Here is a 21,057-nt window from a genome sequence, read left to right as displayed (position 1 = left end):
GACACACTTTGTGTGATTTTTCTACCATAAACAGTTGCAATAAACAAGTTTGTTTCAATAAATGGCTTCTACTTTGATTTCCATTTTTTTTGTGCCATCCCATAGATATCTAGGTTAAAAAACACACAAAAAACTGAACGTAGAGCAGTGGTTCACAAAAAACTGTGGGGCGGGGGCGCGAAGATGTGAAAAAAAGAAAACAAGAATCGAAAATATGACAAATACATCAATTGAAACCAAAACAAATGAACTTAAACTACATTTTGATACTAGAAAAATAAATATAGCGTTAGATAAATGTCGATAAAAGTTAAGTAGGTATAGTAAAATGTGCATCTATGATATGTCATTAATTCAAAAAGAACAAATTGGTATTAGTGGGCTCCTTTCAAAAAAACGTTAGGGGGGGGCGCAATTAAAATGTTATGAAAACTCGGGTCGCAAATACGTAAAGGTTGAGAAACGCTGACGTAGTGGGGCACTGCTGTACAGGAGCTCTCCTTTCACGACTCTGCCATCGTGTAGGGTAACGGGAACTGAGTTTACCCGTCGACGATGCCTCCCTGAAGGAAAAATGTGTCTAATTGCGTTAAATGAAGCGACTTTCAGGGTCTTAAGCAGCAGCTTTAAGGTTTGGGTGACAACGAGAGGTCCTACATTTGCCATCTGATCCATGGCTGACTTCCCCATCTAACTCTTCTTTCTATTTTTTTTTTAGGTATTTGTCTTTTGTCTTTTGTTTGTGATGAATAAAATCTCTTGAATCTTGAATCCACGGAGAGATCGTTGTCACAGCAGTCATGAATTTTATAAAGTGGAAACTGAACAGCCCTCAACGACTCTATGGGTTTATCTTACTTTGTATCTTCACTTTGTATTCTTACTTCATAGTTATAAAATCTCCATCGTATTTTCAGCACTTCTTTCGTCAACAAACACACGCCGGTAGCTCCCAAGGATTCATTTTGTCAGTTTATTCTCATGAAAGCAGTAAAGCAGCAGGGAACATCACTGGAGATGTGATTCGGATTATGGCTGTCATGAGAGCAGAAACACACAAGGAATACCACTGCCATGTCAAGTGTGATGGCCATGTGGTCTCCACAGAAGCACATCCTGACGTCCACTCCACGGTTTATGAGTTCCCTTACAGGCCAGTGGACCTCCTATGCCCAAACCCATGTGGATCAGCCGGTTCTTTGACTAAAGTGACTGTGAATACACACGATGACCAGGAGCTCTCAATGTCTGCTACTCAAGCCCCTACTGCCCATGAGGGGGAGCCTCAGCGTGACTTCACTGCCTGCATTTCAGTCTTTAGCAATTACAGCAGAGCACATCTTGTCCAGCTTGTCCACATGTATCAACTGCTGGGGGCTGAAAAAGTCTTCATTTACACAAACAGTGCCATCACAAAGGCACAGGAGGTGCTGGCTCAGTTCACTATGGAGGGCTGCGTGGAAGTCATCGACTGGAGAGTTAGTCATTTTTTCAGTGAATCCAACTGGGAGGATTTCCTAAATGATATTCAGGTTGCTGCTTGGAGAGACTGCATTTATAGAAACTCGGGCACCAGCCAGAAGCTGGCACTGTCCACCTCAAGGCAAACCAACCTTTATAGGACAAGCAACACCTGGGCAGGACTTCTGCAGTTTTTTGTGAAGGAGAAATTCACTGTTGGCTACCTGGAGGTGCAGGACTGTCACAAATCCATACTGTCCTCTTCAGATGTTGGAGAAGAACAGGAAAATACAGAAAGACGACAAGCAAAGTGTGGCCACCCATCCAACAGGAAAGCACTGGGAGTGAACACCACCTTCTTTTACATCTCTCTGGCCAAGGATTCTAATGCTGGTGAATGGCTTTCTTCCTTGGCACAGTGCTTGGTGAAGGAGCCTCCTCAAGGGCAAGTGGCTGTCGTTAGGATGAGAATTCAAGAGAAAGGTGAGGACATTTTGACATAAGGGTCCCCCATGAAACACTCATTGGTTTGTATCTTCCTTAGACTTTTTGTTTCTCTTATTCTCTTTTCATAAGGATCTGTGAAATTGACACAAAAATTAGTTTTAGCCAAATCTTTAAAAAAAAAAGTGTTTCTTAGAGCTTTCAAAAGTGAAGAAAGAAATATTACTCCATAAAGCCTTGTTTGTGGTTTTTGCTTTATCTGCAAATTTTTTCTCCAACAGTGACAAAACACAATGAATCTGCAGCACACCATTATAATCAATTACACACCACTGCAATTGGCTGCCATTCACATCACTGTGGTGGAGAGGCATGCTTTATAAAAACCACAAAATGCTGCATATTTTTCATGTGAAAACACATGAAAATGTGCCTTTCTCTGAAAGAAAATCTGTCCTACCTTGTGTATTTCTCACCCATTCATTTGTCCTTTTTCTTGATTCCTGCATAATGAATCCCAAAGAAATGCAACCCCTAGGGCCACAGAAGGGATGCACCGAGAGTCAATTCTGGCTCTGTCATTGCTTTAAGATTGAGATTGCCAGGATAGTCATCATAATTGGCAAAGTGAGCATTGCACATATTATTACTTTTATTATATATTGGAGACAGATAGATGAAAGGCACTATATAATAGATAGATAGATAGATAGATAGATAGATAGATAGATAGATAGATAGATAGATAGATGTGAAAGGCACTATATTATAGATAGATAGATAGATAGATAATATGAAAGGCACTATATAATAGATAGATAGATAGATAGATAGATAGATAGATAGATAGATAGATAGATAGATAGATAGATATGAAAGGCACTATATGATAGATAGATAGATAGATAGATGTGAAGGCACTATATGATAGATAGATAGATAGATCGATAGATAGATAGATAGATAGATGTGAAAGGCACTATATTGTAGGTAGATAGATAGATAGACAGATGTGAAAGGCACTATATAATAGATAGATAGATAGATAGATAGATAGATAGATAGATAGATAGATAGATAGATAGATGTGAAAGGCACTATATTATAGATAGATAGATAGATAGATAGATATGAAAGGCACTATATGATAGATAGATAGATAGATAGATAGATAGATAGATAGATAGATAGATATGAAAGGCACTATATGATAGATAGATAGATAGATAGATAGATAGATAGATAGATAGATAGATAGATAGATAGATAGATAGATAGATAGATAGATAGATGTGAAAGGCACTATATTATAGATAGATAGACAGATGTGAAAGGCACTATATAATAGATAGATAGATAGACGTGAAAGACACAGCGCACTATATGATAGATTTTAATTGTCCTCAATTTGTCCAGTTTTATTTTCCAAGGGTTCACCCAGCTTTGATGCTTGTTCAGGTCTTTTTGAATAGCTTTTGCTCCTCATTGTCCGCCATTAGTATTTTATGCTAAATCTCTCATCATTCACTAGTTTACTGACTCTACTGATATCAATGTCATGAATATAAATCATAAAATCTAATGGTCCAAGGGCAGACCTCTGATGGACTCCACTGACCACCGCTCTCTAAGTAGAGCAAATTAATGAATGACCTGTCCAGGACCAGACCTGGATGTGTTAAGACAAAGAAGCATCTTTTGATTCTTTCTAATGTCTTTTGAAGATCTTGAAAAGAATACAAAAGTGCAACTTCATTGGTCTGCTGAAGTCATATTTGAAACATCTCCCCAATCTCACATGTTTAGCCAGCCTCTCTTTCCAAGCTTTGTGGGACACAGTGTTATACTTGTAGGTTACGTGAGTATGGCCATTACACTAAAGACTGTGGAGCAGCGGAGCCCATGGTGACTACATGCTTATTTTTTTTTTTTCCTCAAGGCTTTATTATTGATATGCTGGCCTACTTGACATCAGAATGAAATGCTAATGGTCTTATATTTCCAGAAACTCCACAAAGTTAAAGTACTGACCTTTGGCTTGATATGTTTGATGTATCTCATTGACGGTGGTCGTTTTCAATTCAGTTCCTCATTGGGTGTGCTTCAGTTATTTTTTTCACTAGGTCCCATCAAATTCCAGTTTCACACTGGAGGAGAGCAGGCCCCTGACTGATGACTTTGTCAGTAATTTCCAGTTCTTCTGTCAAACTTACAACTGCACTCATATACTAACATTACAATGTGGGTTTTATTGTTTATTTCAGAGAATGCCCCTCCATTGGTCACTCCTGTGAATGGCACCCAAGCTTTTGTCATTTCTGCATTTTATGATGACCGACAGCAGCAGGACATCATTCGAATCCTAGGAATTGTGAAGCGAGATCAATATGAAAAGAAGAACACAAATTTGTATTGTCACGTCCAGTGTGAAAGCGCCCTTTACGTTGGGCCTATCGAGGTGGACATTCATAGTGAGCACTTTCATTTTCCATACGGAGCCACAACACTCCTCTGCAAAAACCCATGTGGGTCAACGGCAATGTCCAGTGTGACTGTGAGTACAAGCACGGAAAGCAGACCACCAGGAGTCGCTTTGAAAATTCAGAACACTAAAGAATCGCGACCTGCCGAGCTGCAGCGGGACTTCACTGTGTGCATTTCCACAATGTTCAATTTCAGCAATGTCCTGCAGCTCATTCAGTCTCTAGAGATGTACCGACTGCTGGGGGCCGGCAAGGTGGTCATCTACAAAACAAGCTGCTCTGACCAGGTGCAGGAGGTGCTGGACTACTATACCAAAGAAGGGTTTGTGCAAGTGTTTAATTGGACGATAAATTTGTACCTTAACCCATCCACAGGCTGGCTGTTTCCCAACCACTTAGGAGATTTGCACTATCATGGCCAGATCGCCACACTGAATGACTGCCTGTACAGAAACATGTACTCCAGCAGATACTTGGTTTATATTGACCAGGATGAGGTCATTCTACCCTATAAACATAAGAACTGGAGAGACCTGATGGACTACCTAACGAAGGCAACTGGAGCCAACATCTTCTGGTTCACCAACACTATCTTCCCAGCCGATTCTTATACTAAGGATCCCTCAATCCTACAATGGAATGACATTAATGGAATAAACATTTTAGAGCATCTAACCAGAGAGACGAAAGTTAGGCACACAGAGGCAAAAAAGATGATTATAGATCCCAGAATTGCCTACAAAACATCAGTACACTATCCACTGGAGAATTTTGGAGTAAGACACGAGGTGAATGAACAGGTTGCCTTATTGTTCCACTGCAAAGAGTACGCGGAAATTACAGAACAAGCATTTGACCCAAGGATTTCACATTATGAAGCTCCACTGAGTGTAAATGTGAACAAAGTGCTGAGCAAAACTGTAAGAAGGTAAATAGGATGTCATAACTGATGTTGGTCAAGCTGATAGGCTTTGCTTTATGATGCACCTTCTCTAAAGTGAACAATACCTCAATTAATTTTTTAGAAATATAGATTGTATGCATGTTAGTCTAATTATCATTCAAGTATCAAGTACAACATTAGACCAAGGAAAGCTTATGATTTTATGGTAGAATTAAAATGAACAAAAATATGAACTGCCACCTATTGAATATGCCCTCACTGTAAACCCAACCTAGCTCAGACCTGTGAGAACATAGCAAAAGGAATGAGATTACTTGAGATACCCAGAGACATGGAAGCTGCCTGAGAATAATACAGTGGTACCTCAGTATACGTCCACTTTGGAATAAGTCCAACTTGGTATACGTCCTGTTTGGACGCAAAAAATATGACTCGCGTGCTAAAACACCACACGCTACCCATGTTTACCTCTCTCGAGACAAAGTCACGACTGCCCACGAGCGTCAGAACGCCGGTTGCTAGCTTTCAGTGAACAACCTGCGCTATAACTCTGTGTGAATTTTCACGTGATTTTGTGATTTTTCACGTGAATTTGAATTGATTGTTGAAAAGTATGAAGGTGGCATGCGTATGCTGCTGCATACCGTATGACGAGAACGACGGTATCAACGATTGTGAAAAACGTTATTAAAAAGTAAAGTGAGGTTACATTTTCATTTCTTTCATCTAATTGGTTTTGTTTATATGTATTTTAGTATTAAGCAGTGTTTAAATTATTTTATATAACCCCATCAATGTATACTATGCCAGTAACAATAGGATTTTTTTTTTTCATGCGAAAGGATTAATCATTATCCCTTTATTTCTTATGGGAAAAATTGGTTTGGTATACGTCCTGTTTGGTATAAGTCAAACGATCTGGATAGATTAAGGATGTATACCGAAGTACCACTGTACTGGGTTTAGTCACCCAACCATTTGCTTTTTACTTTCTCATATATACGAAGTACAGTAATCCCTCCTCGATCGCGGAGGTTGCGTTCCAGAACCGCGATCGTGAAAATCCATGAAGTAGAAACCATGTTTGTATAGTTATTTTACATTAACATTATTAGAGCCCTCTAGACATGAAATAACACCCTTTAGTTTAAACTGTGCTCCATTACAAGACAGAGATGACAGTTCTTTCTCACAATTAAAAGAAAGCAAACATATCTTATCTTCAAAGGAGCGCCGTCATAATGGAGCGCCGACAGGAGCAGAGAATGTCAGAGAGAGCGCTCGCAAAGAAAAGCAAACAATCAAAAAATCAATACGTACTTTTAAGTATACAGAATCACCGCAATAAAGCGGCATTTTGTAGAGGAGCGTCCGTGTCCTCTGTGCAAACAGACCCTCTGCTCACACCCCCTCCGTCAGGCAGAGAGAGTGAGAAATAGTGATGGGTCGTTCTTGAACGATTCGTTCATTTTGAACGAATCTTTAATGTGACTCGGGAAGAACGAGTCGTCTCGTGGGAGTGATTTGTTCAGTCGCGCATGCGTATTTGCGCAACTTCCTATAGTTTCTGTATTGGAATTGATTCACCTGTTTCGAGTCTTCGGGTTTTTCGAGTCGTTCGTTCATCACGTGACAGCCCCATAAGCTTAACCTATGCAGTCTGAGCAGGAAACAGAATTGATTAGTTCATCTCTCGAGTCTTGGGTTTGAGTCGTTCATTCATCACGTGACAGCCCCATAAGCTTAACCTATGCAGTCTGAGCGGAAGAGAATTGAACGAAATGACTCGAAAAATGATTCGTTCATTTTGCTGAACGAGACTCAAAGATCCGAGTCAGTAAAATGATCTGAACTTCCCATCACTAGTGAGAAAGATAGAGAGAAGCAAAAAAGCACTGCGTGGGAAGCATATCTTATAGCATTGAGGAGTTTTAGTTAATATGTAATACATGCTCTGATTGGGTAGCTTCTAAGCCAACCGCCAATAGCATCCCTTGTATGAAATCAACTGGGCAATCAAACTGAGGAAGCATGTAACCTAAATTAAAAGACCCATTGTCTGCAGAAATTGGCGAACCAGCGAAAAATCCATGATATATATTTAGATGTGCTTACATTTAAAATCCGCGATAGAGTGAAGCCACGAAAGTCGAAGCGCGATATAGCGACGGGTTACTGTATAGAGAAAGTATTGTAATTGTCCAAAAATTCAACCTCGAGATTTTGAAGAATCTCAGCGTTTTAGACCTCCCTGAGTCCAATTTACTTTCTCTTAGGGAAAGTATTGTAATCATCCAAAAATTTGATTTCAAGATTTTGATAAATCTCTACATTTTAGACCTCCCTGAGTCTGAAAATACCATTTCCATGTCTGTGTGTGTGTATGTAAACACGATAACTTGACTACACTTTCAATTGGGACAAACAAATTGTGCATACAAGTATTAGGTACAACATGTACATTTCTATCAACTTTTGAGCTACTTCCACTAACCGGAAGTGGTACTTTTTTATTCATGCAGCCGATTTATTCAACTTTACTCTTACAAAATTGTTTAATATATTATTAAATTGATTTGATTTGTTGTTGATGGTTCTTTAATGTACATAATATAAAAATATGATTGAAATATCCACCCCCATATTTGAGTATACCAGAAAGTCTAGGTTAGATCACTCCCGATTTTCGGATTTTGATTTCCACTCAGATTTCGCTATTATCTCCTGATCCTGTTTTCCTGGCTCACCTGGCCAGCCTATTCTTCATCCATGGTAGCACAATAATAGTGGAAAAATCACCATGGAATGGGAAAAGTGGTCAACCAGCTATAAAAATTGATATGAACTTGCCAGGCCTTTGTGGTAAACATGTTTTGGGATTATTCTTTGTTCTTTCATAGAATTCATTTTACTTCATAAATTTCCATCCTTACATTACATTCAGAAAGTATTCAGACCCCTTCACTTTCTACTCAATTTGTTGTGTGTTGAAGATTTTATTTTTAATTGGATAAATTTGCCACAATCTGAACTGAATAACCCGTAATGCCAAAATTAAAACTTGTGATCAGAAATGTTTGCAAATTTATTAGAAATTGAAAAACATTTATCGGGTATTCAGGCCTCTCATTCAATGCTTTGTAGAAGTCCCTATGGCAGCAGTTCCAGCTTCTTCTTCTTGGTTAGTCCTTAGTTAGTCTTTTTGGTTAGTCTTTTGCATTTTTGGATTTGGATGGGAAGCATCTTCTGGTTTCCCCACACATGTTCCATGAGGTTTAAGTCAGAGAATTGTCTGGAAGCCACTGTGGTCTGGTCTTGGCTGTATGTCTCAGGGCATTAAACTGTTGTCCCAGTCTGTGGTCACATGCACTCAGAAGGTTTTCTTCAAGGACCTTTCTGAGATTGGCTGCATTCATCCTATCCCCCTTTTCTGACCAGTCTCCCTCTTCCCTGCTGCATCCGTGCTATCCCTGCATAACATGGTGCTGCTACCACCAGGCAGGTGATGAGTAGTACCTGGTCTTCACTAAACATAGTGCTTGGAGGTTGTTCAAACTGTTTAATTTTTGTCTCATAAGATCAGAAAATCTGCTTCCTTATGCTCTCAGAATCCTTTACAATGCCATCTGCCTTTAACTCAAGAGTGGCTTCCATCGTGTCAATCCACCGAGAACGTCTGATTGATGGAGTGTTGCTGAGATAATCATCTTTTCAATGGGTACTCCCGTCACATCAGACAACTTCTGAGGCTCTTTTAGAGCGGTCATTGGTTCTTGGACACCTTCCTGAACAAGGTCCTTCTGGCCTGGTTTGCCGGAGTAGTGGTGGTTCTAAACCTCTTCTATGCCACAGTTATTTAGGGCACTGTGAGAACACTGAAAGCTTTAGAAATGGTTTTATGCTCACACTCTAACCTATGCCTCACCACAATTTGATTGTGGAGATCTGAAGAGAGTTCCTTGGACTTTATTGCTTGGTTTTTGTACAGACATGAAATATGAATTGTGGGACCTTCTATACACAGGTACAGTATAAGTGTGCCTTTCTAAATGATGTCCAGTCAATTCTATTGGCCACAAATGGACTTCAATCAAGTTCTAGAAACATCTCAAGGAGAATTAAAGCAACCAAGATGGATCTGAGCTCAATGTGGAGTGATACAGCAAAAGGTCTGAACACTTCTAGGAAGGAGAGATTTCAGTTTTAGATTTTTAATACATTTGAAAACCTTTATAAAAATGTTTTCCATTTGCTATTATGGATTATCCAGTTGAGACCGATTGGTAAAAATGGCAAATTTATCCATATAACTCTTCAATGCATAAAAGTATGCAGAAAGTGAAGGGGTCTGAAGACTTTCTGAATCCACTGCATTCATCTCCTAGTCGTCTCCATTTTTTAGTGCCAGAGTTTTTCCAGTTTTTCTCCCTCTTTTGAAATATTTAGTGTTTTTCCTTGGATTGTTTTTGAACATTGTGTTGTGAGCTTCATTTGGGCCTGGGTAGGCTGAAGCCTCCCACTTGCCTAGGGTCATGCTTCCCTTTGGTTTAGATCTATACTGGGGCAGTGAGATTCTGGTCCCTTTTTTGTGTAGGTTTTTTTGAAGATCTCAACCATTTCTCAGTCTTGTGGTACCAGAATCAGAGTCCTTTGTTAACTAGTGAAGTGCCCCCATCTCCCCACCTAATAGTCTGTGCAGATCATTAGTTCAAATTAGTTCAGTTCTCCCACCAAACCTAACCCTTGTTTTTCAATGCTTCAGTATAAAATTATGAAGGGAATTAGTCCAGTGGATTGAGTCTGTTATTTTAAAATGAGTTCATCAAGAACATGGGGATGCAGTTGGGAACTTGTGAAGGGTAAATTTCGCAATAACAAGTTTTTCTTTACACATAGAACCACAGACACTTGGAAAAAGCGACCAAGGAGTGTGGTAGACAGGAGGACGTTAGGGACCTTCAGAACTTGACTTGATTTTTTTTTAGAAAAATTAAGTGGATAAGACTGATGAGCTTTGTTGGGCTGAACGGCCTGTCTCTATTGTTCAAATGTATGTTTGGTTTCCATACCCCTGGAGTTATTCAGAAAAGTAACCAAGGCACATAGTGAGAATTGACTGAATACATTTTAGAAATGACTGAACAAAGAATTTTCACACATGAAGACACAGATTGGTTTAAATACATGGGAAAACAATGTAGTTTGGAACTGATTAACATCAACGAAGCCAGCAATATTCATCGATTAATTCATTCTTGAAGTAGATAGATAGATAGATAGATAGATAGATAGATAGATAGATAGATAGATAGATAGATAGATAGATAGATAGATAGATAGATAGATAGATAGATACTTTTTTACCCCAAGGGAAATTCACATAACAACAACAACAACAACATTTATTTACTGTATATAGGACATTTTCATACAAAGAAAATGTAGCTCAAAGTGCTTTACAAAATGAAGAATAGAAAAATAGAAGAAACAATAAAGAATAAAAATAAGTCAACATTAATTAACATAGAATAAGTAAGGTCCTATGGCCAGAGTGGACAGAAAAAACAAAAACAAAAAAAAACTCCAGAGGCTGGAGAAAAAAAATAAAATCTGTAGGGATTCCAGACCAAGAAACCGCTCAGTCCCCTCTGGGCAATCTACCTAACATAAGTCAAACAGTCCTCTTTGTATTTAGGGTTCTCATGGAAGGACTTGATGATGATGGTCACGTAGACTTCTGGCTTTCAGTCCATCAATGTTGGAGCATCATGATGCTTTGAGTAGGTGGTGGTGGCGCAGGCCGCCACCACAAAGAAACCGGAAAAAGAAAGAGAAGAGAGAGTAGGGGTCAGTACGGATTTTAGAGCCACCATGAATAGTTATTATGAAGAATTGAACATACAGAGTATCAGGATTAAGTTAAAGTGAAGTTATGAGAAAGTCATGTTAAAGTAATGTGTTTTCAGCAGTGTGTTAAAGAGCTCTACTTTATCAGCCTGGTGAATTACTATTGGCAGGCTATTCCAGATTTTAGGTGCATAACAGCAGAAGGCAGCCTCACCACTTCTTTTAAGTTTAACATACTCCAGCAGCAGCATACTGATAATAACAATATTAAATTAAAGAGTGATAACAATGCAGGTATAACAGACAATAACTTTGTATAATGTTAACATTTACCCCCCCGGGTGGAATTGAAGAGTCGCATAGTGTGGGGTCTCCTCAGTCTGTCAGTGGAGCAGGATGGTGACAGCAGTCTGTCAGTGGAGCTGCTCTTCTGTCTGGAGATGATCCTGTTCAGTGGATTCTCCATGATTGACAGGAGTCTGCTCAGCGCCCATCGCTCTGCCACGGATGTCAAACTGTCCAGCTCTGTGCCTACAATAGAGCCTGCCTTCCTCACCAGTTTGTCCAGGCGTGAGGTGTCCCTCTTCTTTATGTTGCCTCCCCAGCACACCACTGCGTAGAAGAGGGCACTCGTCACAACCATCTGGTAGAACATCTGCAGCATCTTATTGCAGATGTTGAAGGACGCCAGCCTTCTAAGGAAGTCTAGTCGGCTCTGTCCTCTCTTACACAGAGCATCAGTATTGGCAGTCCAGTCCAGTTTATCATCCAACTGCACTCCCAGGTATTTAAAGGTCTGCACCCTCTGCACAGTCACCTCTGATGATCACTGTGTCCATGAGGGGCCTGGGCCTCCTAAAACCCACCACCAGCTCCTTGGTTTTCCTGGTGTTCAGTTGTAGGTGGTTTGAGTCGCACCATTTAACAAAGTCGTTCATTAGGTTCCTATACTCCTCCTCTTGCTCACTCCTGATGCAGCCCACGATCGCAGTGTTGTCAGCGAACTTTTGCACGTGGCAGGACTCCGAGTTTTATTAGAAGTCCGATGTATGTTGGCTGAACAGGACCGGAGAAAGTCCAGTCCCCTGCGGCTCCTGTGCTGCTGACCACAATGTCAGACCTGCAGTTCACGAGACGCACATACTGAGGTCTGTCTGTAAGATAGTCCACTGATGCCACCAGGTGTGAATCTACTCCCATCTCTGTCAGCTTGTCCCTAAGCAGCAGAGGTTGGATGTTGTTGAAGGCGCTAGAGAAGTCCAGAAACATAATTCTTACAGCACCACTGCCTCTGTCCAAGTGGGAGAGGGATCGGTGTAGCATATAGATGATGGCATCATCTGCTCCCACCTTCGCCTGGTATGAGAACTGCAGAGGGTCGAGGGCTGGCGGACCTGTGGCCTCAGATGGTGAAGCAGCAGCTGCTTCATGGTCTTCATCAAGTACAGCCAGTTGACATCTTCTCGCTGCTGGAGACCATTAACAACCAGCCATACTCGGTCATAAAATTAAAATATGGCCCTTTGAAAGAAGACAAGGAGTCATGGCTGTTACTGATGTTTGTGCTGGACGGTTGTGTTGCTTTATCCACGGTGACCACGTCTGCCCAAGCTTTCATTTTGATACTGACTCTTCCAACCTGTACAATTACAAATAGAAAGAATTCTTGAACTTGAAATTGAATTGCCTGGCATCGCAGATTTCTGGGAATTTGTCTCAGTGTTACAGCCACAGAGACAACAACAAAAAAAACAACAGCAAATCCTAAAATGTCACACATGTGGCATCGCCACAACAATACTTACAACAGCAGCAAACCACACTTTCATACACAAAAATGAATTTACTCGACTTCAGTATTCAGTTGCCTGGACTCTCTTTCACCCAGTGGGGTCTCGGCATTTCATTTGATTGTTAAAGCAGATGCTCTTTGGTGGTCCTGCATTACCATTTATTTCAGTTCTTTTCCGTGTTGTGCTCATCTCATAGTCCAGCATCCATGTGCTTGCACAAGTTTTTGCTCTTTCCTCCCCTGACTAAATTCTTTCTCTTTTGTGCACAGATCTTACCCTCTTGTGATCACACCTATAGACGACTTCGATGTCTTCATTGTTTCAGCCTTTTATGATGGTAGGACATTAAATGGGTTGCCATCGGATGTGATCCGTATTATTGGAATTGCAAAACGGGAGCTGTTTGAAAACCAGCACAGGACACTTCACTGTCACATCATGTGTGAGAGTGCTATTCATCACCATTATGTTCGTGTTCACCTCCATGATGATCACCATGGCTTTCCTTATGGTACAGTAGACCTCCTCTGCCAGAACCCATGTGGATCTGCTGCTTTGACCCAAGTGGCTGTGAGTACCAATGACGTAAGAATCTTGTCTGAAGTCTATCTGAAGGTTCATAATTCCAAAACTACTCAATCTACTGATCCCCAAAGAGGCTTCACCGTGTGTATTTCAGCAATGGCTGGTAATTATGACAATGTCCCGCAGCTCGTCCAGTCCATTGAGATGTACCGCCTACTGGGGGCTGAGAAGGTCTTCATATACAAAACTAACTGCTCTGCTGAGGTGCAGAAGGTGCTGGATTACTACACCGCAGACGGGTTCTTGGTAGTCTTCAACTGGACTGTGGATTCCTACGTTAAAGCATCTGAAATATTTAATCATGGCCAGAACACAGCCCTCCACGATTGTCTCTACAGAAACATGTACACCAGCAGGTACCTGGTTATAAATGATATCGGGGAAATAATTCTTCCATATAGACATGACTCTTGGAAGGATCTGCTCGACTCCCTCAGGAGTGAGAACCCCAGGCTTGGAATTTTTATGTTCTCAAGTTCCATCTTACACCCCATCACTGATCCAAAGATCTCCGGCGAAAATACCACTGGAGCGAATGAGGTAGGATGGTTGGAGTCGAAGAAGATCATTTTAGACCCACGCCTAGTGCGAGAGGTACTTATTTCAGAATTAATGGGACGGATAGAGGAGGTGAAGGAGGTCAGTAAAGATGATGCTCTGCTGTTTCACCTTGAGGATCACAGAGTCGATCCAACAGGAAAATATGAACCGAGAATAGTCAAATTTGAATCAAAACTGGAAGAGAATGTGAATGTGGTGCTGAGGGAAACATTAAGATGAGCTGCTTGTAATGAATGGGTGGCACGGTGGCGCAGTTAGGAAACCTGGGTTTGTTTCCCGGGTCCTGCCTGCGTTTAGTTTGCATGTTCTCCCTGGGTGCTTCAGTTTCCTCCCACAGTCCAAAGACATGCAGGTTAGGTGCATTGGTGATCCTAAGTTGTCCCTTGTGTGTGTGTGTGTGTGTGCCCTTGGGTGGGCTGGCGCCCAACCTGGGGTTTGTTTCATGCCTTGCTGGGATTGGCTCCAGTAGACCCCAGCAGGGTTGGATAATGGATGGATGCTTGTAATGATACATTTAAGACAATGAATTAGGTGTATTGGCGATTCTAAATTGTCCCTAGTGCGTGCTTGGTGTGTGTGACCTGTGGTGGGCTGGTGCTCTGTCCGGGGTTTGTTTCCTGCCTTGCACCCTGTGTTGGCTGGGATTTGCTCCAGCAGCCTCCTGTGACCCTATAGTTATGATTTAGCGGGTTGGGTAATGGATAGATGGGTGGATGGACATGAAAAACACAGGCCCAACTTCAGTTTTCCTAAGACATATGCTTGTATTACACCCTTTACTGAGGAAACCATCACAAGGCACTTTAAATTCAAGACGAGATCATACATGAGTAAAGGAGGAGCTGGTGCATGGAAGCCAAACCTCCTGACTGCCCAAATGGCCAAGTGGACTCATTAGAACTAGTATTAAACCTCCATGGAAATGGGGAAGTGTGTGTGCAGCGAAGAAGATGCCCTCGTCTTATTTAACTAACATGAAAGCCATTCAGCTCCAAGTGCCAACCATCAAGAAAACAGACCATCGTGGCCCACCACTGAAAGTCCGGCACAAGAACTGGATTAGGTCAGAAACGGCCTGGAGGAATTCATACATCAAACAATTAAAAAAAACTGGGAAATCAAGGACGGGATGGTAAGCCTGGAAAAAAATCTTAAAAAAAGAGACAATGGGCTGAACACAAGGATAAGGGGATCAGCCAAAACCACAAACAGTCAATTCCTCGTTTAAGTGCTGCACAGAAAACGTTTCAAATTTGATGTTGGACTTTTAAAACTATTTTTTAACAGTTTTTATTACTCAGGTATTCTACTTTGAGCTGCTTGCAAAACTGAATGTTTGAAATAATGAACTGACTATTTAAATCATAATAATGTGTGTAAATAATATTGTTTGTGAACCTTATGACAAATGAAAGGAGAATAGAATAAGGAATGAGGAAATATTATTAATGCAAAGACAATAATACTTTAATCCTATGTGATATGGATCAAGAGGAGTATTACACCATCCTAGCAGGGAAAGTTGTGGTGTGCTGCCTAGGAACTGACTGGTGAATGTTTACTAAGCTAACTGGCAAACGAAACCAAAGCGAAATCAAATTCTAATAAGCTATTAAAGTCGAATAAACAGCAGAGGGTCAAGCTGAATGAAACTCACGAGATGCACGTTGTTTTGTTCTGAGCTCTTCACTTGTGGTGATCAATTTTGTCCCCTTGTCCTGTCACACAGTCCTCCCAGAATAATGATTCCCCAGTTATGGTCACCTCTTTTGTAAATTGTTTTGTGTTAAGTATCCTGCTTAGCAAATAAATGTAAATGAAATACGACGGGGCATGTAGGGGTTATAAATAAGAGTTGTTAATGTGGCCTGAACTGACAATACACAGCAGCACAGTACATACTGTACATCCACTACTGGTACTCACAAGGCAAGAAGGGGGAAATGTCAGTAAAGAGTAGCGGGATGCACACCGGCCCACTTCAGGCACTGACTTTACCGGACCTCCCATCCAAATAGGGCTTTAAAAAGTAAGAGTCTCCAGACAACCTTTGAGCAGATATTCTAAAAAAAAAATCCAAAAAGATTTAAAAGAAGGGCGGCACGGTGGCGCAGTGGTAGCGCTGCTGCCTTGCAGTTAGGAGACCCGGGTTCGCTTCCCGGGTCCTCCCTGCGTGGAGTTTGCATGTTCTCCCGTGTCTGCGTGGGTTTTCCTCCCACAATCCAAAGACATGCAGGTTAGGTGGATTGGCGATTCTAAATTGGCCCTAGTGTGTGCTTGGTGTGTGGGTGTGTTTGTGTGTGTCCTGCGGTGGGTTGGCACCCTGCCCAGGATTGGTTCCTGCCTTGTGCCCTGTGTTGGCTGGGATTGGCTCCAGCAGACCCCCGTGACCCTGTATTCGGATTCAGTGGGTTAGAAAATGGATGGATGGATGGATTTAAAAGAAATACTGATCATCTTGAGGATGAGAAGGAAGGTCTGAATCTGTGGCATGGCTGCTGTATTAAGAATATTATTTTCTTTAGTACTGTAAAAACAACAAAAGAGGAAGGGAAAACATTAATGGACACCCTGTTTAATATCCTGTCAGAAAAGTACAGAAACGTTGAGATAACACACACGTGAAACTGCTGTCATTGCTCCTCTGAGCTGGTCACCCAAACGTAGAACACTTTAGAGTTCCTTCCGTGGTTTATGTTTAAATTGCCTTGTTATTGTCTTTTTCATCCATTGTTCAATTTTTGATCATTGATCATGAATATTTATGTCAATGTTGTTCTGTTCATTTATTATTCAAAGAGTTTTTATTACTCAGGTATTCTACTTTGAGCTGCTTGGAAAACTGAATGTTTGAAATAATTAACTGACTATTTAATCATAATAATGTGTTTAAATAATATTGTTTGTGAATCTTATGACAAATGAAAGGAGAATAGAATAAGGAATGAGGAAATATTATTAATGCAAAGACAATAATACTTTCATCCTATGTGATATGGATCAAGAGATTAGTTAGAGAAGTATTACACCATCCTAGCAGGGAAAGTGACTGGTGAATGTTTACTAAGCTAACTGGCAAACGAAACCAAAGCGAAATCAAAATACATATAAATATAAGTATTTATTAAATGATTTTTTTGTTTACAATTACTTATGTAATGTTTCTTTAAATGTCATTGTCTGATGCAGTTGCACCAATTATGCAGCAACAGTGTCACATAGTGTCTTAGTCTGGTTACCTGTATGCTGTGAAGTCTATCGTCTCGGCATTTCTATATGTGATATTTGTTGTCTGTTGGAAAAAGAAGGCAGGCAATGGAGTACAGGTAGGATCCTTTCCTCTGATAGATAGATAGATAGATAGATAGATAGATAGATAGATAGATAGACAGACAGACAGACAGACAGACAGATAGACAGACAGACAGACATCTTATATTCCAAATCGTAACCTTAGATCTTCAAATGAGTGTCTGCTTAGAATTCCAAGAGTTAAACTTAAAAGAAGTGGTGAGGCGGGAGGCCTTCCAATTGGAATTTTGCCACGTTGATATAGTGGAGAACTTTAAAAAACTGCTAAAAAAACATTACTTTAACGTGGCTTTCTCATAACTTCATTTTAATTTAATCCTGATGCTCTGTATATTCAATTAATTATCATTATTATTCATGGTGGCTCCAAAATCTGTACTAACCCCTACTCTGTCTTCCATTGTTTTGCCGGTTAACTGTGGTGGGACCTGCGGCACCACCAATTAATCAAAGCACCATGATGTCTCTGCATTGATGGATTAAAGACCAGAAGTCCTTCCATGAGAACCCTGAATACAATGAGGACTGATCATTTATGTTAGGTAGAATGCCGATTTTATTTTTTCTCCAGCCATCTGGAGTTTTTTTTTTGTTTGTTTTGTTTTTTCAGTCCTCCCTGGCCATCGGACCTTACTTTTATTCTATAATAATTATTGTTCTTTGATTTTAATTCTTATTTTGTCTCTTATCTCTTTCTTCATCATATAAAGCACTTTGACCTACATTATTTGTATGAAAATGTGCTATATAAGTAAATGTTGTTGTTGATAGATAGATAGATAGATAGATAGATAATGTGAATGACAATAGGAAAGAAGCAGCATTTGAAAAGCTATAAGTGGGTCATCTTCAGTATCAGAAATTAACAGACCTCTCCAGCCTAAGCTCCATAATCAAATTGAATGGGTCGGAGTCAGAGAGGTGTATGTAGCCCTCATATCTGGTAATGAAACGGAAATTTGGCAATTGGCTGGGTCTCAATCAATGTTAAGAGGGTTGCCTTGACAACAGCTTGTCAAAATAGGAAATAAAAGGAACTCCCAGGAAACTTGAAAAGAGAGAAGAAAAAGGGCAACTAGAAAGCTGAATGTGAGAGAAGTAAACTGAGTGGACCTAGGAGAGGACACACATAGCAGATAGATACACATCTTATCTTGGAGACGTTCAATACCCAGCTGGGTTGCTAGACTCTGAGTGTGGCCACCTCATAGAAGGAAAGTGTGATTTACAAGAGTCTGTGAGTAACTACAACAGAGGAGCGCTGCGGTCTGCTCAGATTGTATTTTCTCAGACGGATGACACTACTTTGATTTTCTTTTATATTGATGTTGGAACAGTGAAGCTACACTGAACTCAGGATGTAGGAGTGAACCAACAGCTGTTATCACTTTCCTGCATTTGGTATTGCATTAAGGGTACTTGAACAATCTGTTTTGTGTAATTTGTTTAGAGTCACTGTTTATGCATGGTACTGTATATTTTGAATTATTGTGATTTGTATTATGTATTATATGTATTATTAAGGTTATCTCACTGCAAATGTGGTTCACTTTTATTTGCAGAATAAATTTGTTAGAAACACATCTGCGTATCCGACTATTATTTCTAAAGCTAAACACAGGGGCTTTGAATGCATAGGGTGATGAATTTTACTTTAATGCCTTTATATTGAATGTAATTTTGCTTTAATATAAAGGCTAGCATTACTACATCACATTTGCTCAACCTTGGTTCACAGTTAGGAGGATTCCCATGACTACAGGAAATGCACAAACCTCAACACTGCAACACCCAGAAGAAAAACAAAATGAACTTCAAAAAGACTAGAAAAATTACAATCTTTAAAATAAGGTGTCTGAATAAAAAAAACAAATTTATCGGGAAGAAACCCCAACTAAATATTTGCGAATAATAGGGAAAGTGCGTCCTTTGCGGTTCATTAGAATTTACTTTAGAGTGCATTGTAGGTATTATCGTTTCATTTTGATTACTGTGTTTTGCTATTTTTTAATCTCTTATTCTTGGATTACTGCTTTTATATTTTGGACTGGATTGGGCCTCTTCAGATTATCGTTTTAGCCATTTTCTTCTTGCCATTTTAAATTATTGTTTTATATTTTTATATTGTTCATCGACTCTCATTTTGTAAAGATTTTTTCTTGTGGCCTCTTTCTCAAGCTAAAGGGTTTTTTTTTTGGATTTCTCTTTTTTTCCCCTTGAGAGACACTTTGTGAGGCTTGTGGCACCCCACTCTGAATGTATTAAGGACAAATGGAATTAGTTGATCCCAATCTCTCCTGTCCTCTTTCAACATTTTCTTAAACATTTATCTGCTGCAGCCAGGTGTTATGTGGGCATCTCCTTGGCCTTGTCCAACCACTTGAGTCGCCAACAATTAGAATCCTGTGAGCCAGATCACCTCAGGGAATCACACAACATGGCCATAGTGCCTTAACTGACACTCCCTCACAATGCAGGTAATGTGCCTCATTCGGGACTCCCTGAGCAACACAAATTCACACCAGAGGTACCCAAGGATTCAATGAAGAGACACACATGAAGGAGTCCAGTCTACGTCTCAGGTCACCGGATAGTTGTCCGTGTCTTACAACCTTTAAGTACGACAGGAAGCACCAGGACTCTAAAGACTTGGACCTTCATCCTTTTGCAGAGACATCGGGAGCGCCACACACCCCTTTCCAGTAATGTCATGGCCCCTTATGCTCTCCCAGTCCGTTTACTGACTACATAGGAAGAGTCACCAGACACATGCATGTCACTGCTGAGGTAAGTAAACCTCTCGACAAGGTCGACATTCTCTCCGCAGACAGACACACTGCTGATGGCCGTGCCCAAGAGGTCACTAAAGGCCTGGCTCTTGATTTTTATCAGGACACTCTCAAGCCCAGACATTCAGATTTCTCACTCAGTCTCTTGATAGCCCCAATTAGAGCTTCCATTGAAGATCACAGCACCATCAGCCAAGTCAAAATCAGGGAATCACACTTCACCAACAGATGCCCCACAGACACTGAACCCATGCAAGCATTAGACAGAGCAGGAGCAGAACACACCTGTGACAGACCCCAGAATCAACTGGGGAAAAGGCAGTGGTTAAATTAATCAAGACTGAAATACACTCACCTAAAGGATTATTAGGAACACCTGTTCAATTTCTCATCAATGCAATTATCCAATCAACCAATCACATGGCAGTTGCTTCAATGCATTTAGGGGTGTGGTCCTGGTGGTCCTGGTCAAGACAATCTCCTGAACTCCAAACTGAATGTCAGAATGGCAAAGAGAGGTGATTTAAGCAATTCTGAGCGTGGCATGGTTGTTGGTGCCAGACGGGCCGGTCTGAGAATTTCACAATCTGCTCAGTTACTGGGATTTTCACGCACAACCATTTCTAGGGTTTACAAAGAATGGTATGAAAAGGGAAAAACATCCAGTATGCGGCAGTCCTGTGGGCAAAAATGCCTTATTGATGCTAGAGGTCAGAGGAGAATGACTGGGCCGACTGATTCAAGCTGATAGAAGAGCAACTTTGACTGAAATAACCACTCGTTCCAACCGAGGTATGCAAATAGGAAAAAGAGGCTACAATTTGCACGAGCTCACCAAAATTGGACAGTTGAAGACTAGAAAAATGTTGAGACATTCA

At 40.6% G+C, this 21,057-nt stretch overlaps 1 protein-coding gene across 1 annotated transcript; it reads left to right on the top strand.

Moving 5' to 3' along the window:
- The first annotated feature begins 724 nt into the window (after positions 1–724).
- Positions 725–14,384, top strand: LOC120536097. Its single transcript, XM_039764470.1, has 3 exons — positions 725–1,944; positions 4,170–5,316; positions 13,202–14,384. Exons 1-3 carry the CDS (start codon positions 801–803, stop codon positions 14,295–14,297), a joined length of 3,387 nt encoding a protein of 1,128 aa, XP_039620404.1. The 5' UTR covers positions 725–800; the 3' UTR covers positions 14,298–14,384.
- The last annotated feature ends 6,673 nt before the right edge of the window (positions 14,385–21,057 follow it).

The sequence above is a fragment of the Polypterus senegalus genome, chromosome 9 (genome assembly GCF_016835505.1).
Source record: "Polypterus senegalus isolate Bchr_013 chromosome 9, ASM1683550v1, whole genome shotgun sequence".
NCBI classification, from domain to species: Eukaryota; Metazoa; Chordata; class Cladistia; order Polypteriformes; family Polypteridae; genus Polypterus; species Polypterus senegalus.
Note: the sequence above shows the minus strand (reverse complement) of the source record. Positions and strands in the feature narration are given on the sequence as shown.

What these genes read in the sequence shown, in the direction of transcription:
- LOC120536097 (XM_039764470.1), top strand. Translation starts at nt 801, where the DNA reads ATGAATTTTATAAAGTGGAAACTGAACAGCCCTCAACGACTCTATGGG. An exon ending in GATGAGAATTCAAGAGAAAG is followed by an intron (nt 1,945 to 4,169) that starts GTGAGGACATTT and finishes TGTTTATTTCAG; the next exon opens with AGAATGCCCCTCCATTGGTC. An exon ending in CTGAGCAAAACTGTAAGAAG is followed by an intron (nt 5,317 to 13,201) that starts GTAAATAGGATG and finishes TTTTGTGCACAG; the next exon opens with ATCTTACCCTCTTGTGATCA.